Source organism: Medicago truncatula, chromosome 7, assembly GCF_003473485.1.
Source record: "Medicago truncatula cultivar Jemalong A17 chromosome 7, MtrunA17r5.0-ANR, whole genome shotgun sequence".
NCBI lineage: Eukaryota > Viridiplantae > Streptophyta > Magnoliopsida > Fabales > Fabaceae > Medicago > Medicago truncatula.
In genome coordinates, this window is record NC_053048.1 from 47477026 (window position 1) to 47482591 (window position 5566).

A 5566-nucleotide genomic window follows, 5' to 3' on the forward strand; every position below is an offset into this window, starting at 1 on the left:
ATTTACAAATTATATGTTCGGAATCATGAGTCCAAGCTAGATCTAGACCACCAAATATAGCCTGAAGCGTTAATATTAGAATTAAAAGCACGACTTTCAAAAAAGCCAAAAATCCACCACCCCCCTAACGAATTTCTAAGAAGACTACAATAACCAAAAGGACATATGTTACCAATAAAGCTCTCATCCACATTGATTTTGAATTACATTCTCAGGTAGATGTTTATAAAAATCTGGTCGGGGAACCTTGTCAATACTAGAGTCACAAAACACTTTGTAGTTTGGATGCAAATATGCACGAATATAATTAATGATGAAAACTAATTTATGTTTGATGCATGATTTGTATCACTAATTCATCATATAATTACCCTTATCAGGTCATGTTAATCAGTGCCTCCGTAGCACTAGTTAAGAAAACCATAAAAAGAAAATTTTAATTTAAGAAAGACACTTTATTGACTTTTAAGGGATTGAAAACACAATTTTCAATGTAATAGATTATTATATTTGCTTCTTAACTAGTGCCCCAGAGAATGGGTAACATTACTCTTATCTTGAATAAGAATTACCAACTCTTGTAAAGTAAAAATCACCTGAGTTATTATGGCTCTGTTTGGTAAAAATAGCGGATAACTGATAAGCTAGCTGATAGCTTTTAGCTGATAAGCTAACTGAAGTGTTTGGTAAAAATAGCGGTTCAACTAGCTGATAAATGTAAAATGACATAAAGGGTATTCTTAATTCATAATAAAAATTATATCATTAATTTAAGTATTTGTAATTTTGTAAACTAATTTTTCTTTAAAAAAATACTTTAAATTTATTAATTTAATATATCCTATGTATTATAAATTAAATTAAATTTTATTCACTAAAATTTTATCTTATATTTATTATCATTTAAGTGTTTTCACTTTATAAAAAAAATAACATTTACCTCAAAAACAAAAAAAAGGTTGCACTAATAGAGTAATACTAATAACAGAGAATAAAGAAAATAACACTTACCTCAAAAAAAAAAAAGTAACACTAATAGAATAATAGTAATTTGTTTCGTAAAAAAAAAAAAAAAAAACGAAGGTATATATTTTTTCAAAAAAAAAAAAAAAAAGGCCAGCTGATATATATACAAAAATTGGAATAAAGGGATGGTAGTCTTTATAACGTAGCTTATTATAAAAATTATAATGGATAAAAATACAATTTAAATGAAATAATAAGGGTAAAATTTGAAGAAAAAGTGAGAAGCTATAAGCTATAAGCTCAAACGCTACTTGGAATAGCTTCTGAAAAATAGCTTATAAGCTCGTGAAATAAGCTATAAGCTCATGGTGAAAAAGTGTTGCCAAACAGAGTTTTTTTTGTCAAACGAGCTTATAAGCTATAAGCTAAAAGCTAAAAGCTCTTTTTTGAGGTTAACCAAACAGACCCTATGCTACTTAATACTGCATCGAACCCCACCGGTAGATTTATTGTGCTGGAACAGCAGGGCATATGGTTAGGAAGAAGATCCATAAAAACATGGAGACAAGACTGTCATGAGGGAGTTCAAATCCAACAAGTTAACTTTAAGATTGTGTCTAGTTCGCCGAAGATGCATCTGTCTCATCGCCTTATAGTTATACTACGATTCACATTAATTATTTTTTTACAGTATATGTAGAAATTTTATTATTTGAATTTCACTTAACAAAATTGTTTTATAATTTATAGTACAAAATAATGATAGCAACCTTTAAATAGTAAAATACATAAATGTTGTAAGTATTATTATAATAGAGAAAAATATATAATAATTGAGAGTGAAGAGCATTCACCCCACCCCACCCATCCGTGCAATGCAAAAATGAAAATAAAATAAAAAAAGTCCACAGCAAAAAAACAAAATTTAGAAAAAACATTTTGCAGAAAGCAAGCAAGCTCTCGAAACCAGACACACCATATCTCTCTCTCACACACCAAACCTAACACACTTCATTTTATACAACAAAGTTAGTTCAGAAACCAAAAAAAGAAGCAAAAAAGATGAAGCTATCAACAACAAAAAGCATTTCAAGTCCAGCACGTACAGACAAGTTTCCACCACCATTAATGAGATTCTTAAGAACCAATGCAGGAAGTAGAAGTAGTAGAAGGTCAAGGTCAAGCCCCATGTTCGTTCTCCGTAACAAAAAAACCATTGAAACTACACAAGAACCTTCTTCCCCTAAAGTCACTTGCATGGGTCAAGTCAGAGCCAAACGTAGCTCATCCAAATCCTCCACCACTCCCACACACCACTGGTGGATTAAAAAGCCCAACCCATGCCGTTGTCGACTCGTTTGGCCCAAATGGGCTTTCTTCCGTAGAAAAAAACCAACTAAACCTAAACAAGATTCAGTTAAATCAGAGTCTAACAGAAATAGTAATTTCACCCTAGAAGATGAACAAAGAGTTAGTGTTAGTGTTGAATCTGTTGATAATGCTATTGTTTCAAATTCAAATTGTTCTACTCCTCCGAAAAACGCTTTGTTATTAACAAGGTGTAGATCCGCTCCATACAGATCTTCATCTCTTGCGAGTAGGTTTTGGAGTTCACCTTTGAGAAATGAAGAAGAAACAGAGTCTACTTCCATTGACGATAACGAGGAATCAAGTTCGCAATCGCAGAAGAGAGAATCGGTTTCTGATAAAGAGGATTCGATAGGTGAAAGAATTGGTTTGACTAAGGATTTGGAGAATGTTCAAGAGTTGTTGTTGAAGGGAAGGGTAAAAAAGGAAGAAGAAGATTCTGCGGTGGCGCGTCCTGTTGTACTGACTCGGTGTAAATCGGAACCGGCGAGAGTAAGTTACAGAATTGACCCTGAGGTAAATAGTAATTTGTGGAAAAAGACTAGGTTGGGTTTTCCTCTCCACATACTTTCTGATTAATCCATTATTATATTACTTTATCTGTTTTATTCTTTTTTAGTTTCTGTTAATGGTTGCTGGGTTGAATTGAATATAGTTCTGAAAATCAGTTGAATATAATAATAATAGTAAACTTTTTTTTTGGCCCCGTGCTGTGTTGATATAATAGCTTGCTTTATACACCTGAAGCTCTGTATGTCTTCTGGTAACGTAAAAAGGCTGTGTAGTACGTTTAAAAAAAGCAAGAGCAGACAAATTATTCACAGCTTTACATTTAACATTTTAGATATGTTTAGAGAAAAAATAATAGACATATTAAATTGAGATAAACAAATAATAAATTCTCATGTAGGCATTTGACGTCTTGTGGTGGGAAATACTTATATGACATTGAGTTCTATTTTAGTGTATTTAATTGATTAAAGAATCATTAAAATAAATTTATTTTGATAAGATAGAATTATTAGTCAATAGAGATAGAAGCAAACTTATCAAACTCAAAGTCACCCGATTAAAACTCCCTGCTGTGTGGGGACTTGGACTTGCTGTTTTCCAAATTTTTGATAGACTATTTGTAAATTCAAATTTGTACTAACAAAAGTAGAGACATCAAATTATATATGGATGGGTTGATGTTTGAACTATGATTCCCCCTTAAACTTATTTTCACGGGCAATTTATTCTTACAAAGAGAAGTTATATTTAGGAATACTTAAATAACAAAGTTTATATTGAATTTATAAAAAAAAAATTGTTGTGTAGCAATCATAAGTTAAATGTTTCACATTGATTAGAAAAGGGGAGATTGAACATTTTAGAATTGATAGGATCAATAAATTCAATATCTTTAGGTTTTGGGTTAAAGGTGTAGTATTCAACTCACTTATGTGGCTGCTTTGAATCTAATATTGGTGATCTTCCCGACCAACAATGGTATAAGAGTTGTTGTTCGACCGGTTATTTGTGTAAAAAGTATTCATGACAATGTATTGAACATTTTGTAAGTGAGATAACTCAAAAATGCGACGTTTAAAGTTTTAGGTTAAAATGTGACCTTCACTTATGTGATTGTTATTGGTTTAATGTAGATGGTCTCCAAACTCCCCTCGTGACCAACAATTTTTAATAATTTTACTTTCTGCAAAAATATTTTTTTTTGATAAATTAATTGTTATTTACCAGTAACTCTTTGCACCCTCGGTGGAACAAGAATTGATTTTTTGAGAATATACGTGGCAATGAGTTTTCTTTTTTGCATAAGCAATGGAATCCCTCGGTGTACAATGGGAGAGGGCTGCAATTAGCTTTCACGTGCTGGTTTTTTGTTTGTTTCCATAAAAATCAAACTAATAATTTCATTTGTTTTTATCTTATTCATACTTCACTTTTGATTAAATTAATACAGGAACGGTGTTCAGACTAAGATTTGGAAACTTTCTTTTTTAAAATAATGATTCTCTAACTTATGATATATTGGGGAAAAAGTAGAGGAGATGTGATAAATAATTCAATAACAATTAAAAAAGATACTATTAAAAGGGAAAATGAAGTGTAAATATAAGAAAGAAAATATATAAGATTTGTCTTTTGAAGGCATTCGAGACAGCATAACACACTCGTCTGAATGTAACCTTGGATGCTCTGACCAACTTTCCTACCTTAGAAATATAAGAAAGAAAATAAGATTTGTCTTTTGAAGGCACTTTTGAAGGCAAAGTGAAAAGTTAATACATCCAAAAATATATTATTTATGATGACTATGAGGTTTGATCATCTCCTTTTTTTAACTCCTTAGAAATATCGGATTTAATCGTAAAATTTCCGTTCACTTTGAGGGGCCAGGACCGGTGAGGTTTAGCATGGGAAAATTACTTTTTTCCCACGGGAAAGTTAGTTTTTAATCATTAAATCAAACCAAGAACACATCATTATCATTCTCCCTCATCACTAGATTTTATAATTTTATTATTTTAAAAATAAAAAATATATTTCGAAATTAAAATAAAAAATTTAAAAATAAAAGTCTGATTGATACAAAAAAATATTTTCAGAAATTTTTACATTTTTTTCGAAATAAAAAAATTCTAAAAAAATATGGAAATTAATTTTTGAAAATTACAAAAATTTAATCTTCAAAAATCATAATTAAATTTTTTGAAAACAAGTTTATTTCAAAAAGTTTATTTATATTTTTTAAAATTTTGGAAAATTAATTTCCATATTTTTAAATTTATTTTTTATTTTTAAATGTTTATTTTAATTTCAAAATATATATATTTTTTTAAATAATAAAATTACAAAATCTAGTGATAAGGGAGTATGATAAGGATGTGTTCTTGATTTGATCTAATGGTCAAAAACTAACTTTCCCATAGTAAAAAAAAAGTAACTTTCCCATGCTAAACCTCACCGCCATGACCACCTATCTTCTACTGCCTTGTGAAACGAAGTAAACATCACATTTTTTTGCTGGATATGATTTCCAGGACCATATTCATAGCAAGAGAATTTAGAACCTAGGATTGAACTTTAGGCACAAACTTAAATATTATCTTCTCCTCGAGTGATATATATTCCACCCAATTCATGTAAGTAAAATCCATGTGCGTCAGTAATCAGTTGCATTCATGAATCGTTGAATTTTCCGTTTGTTAGTGGCATGTGATAATGTTGA

The 5566-nt window shown here is 30.2% G+C and overlaps 1 protein-coding gene across 1 annotated transcript; it reads left to right on the forward strand.

The window, feature by feature from the left end:
• The first annotated feature begins 1840 nt into the window (after positions 1–1840).
• Positions 1841–3055, forward strand: LOC11429895 (uncharacterized). The gene has a single exon (XM_003625545.4). It carries the CDS (start codon positions 2029–2031, stop codon positions 2911–2913), a length of 885 nt encoding a protein of 294 aa, XP_003625593.1. The 5' UTR covers positions 1841–2028; the 3' UTR covers positions 2914–3055.
• The last annotated feature ends 2511 nt before the right edge of the window (positions 3056–5566 follow it).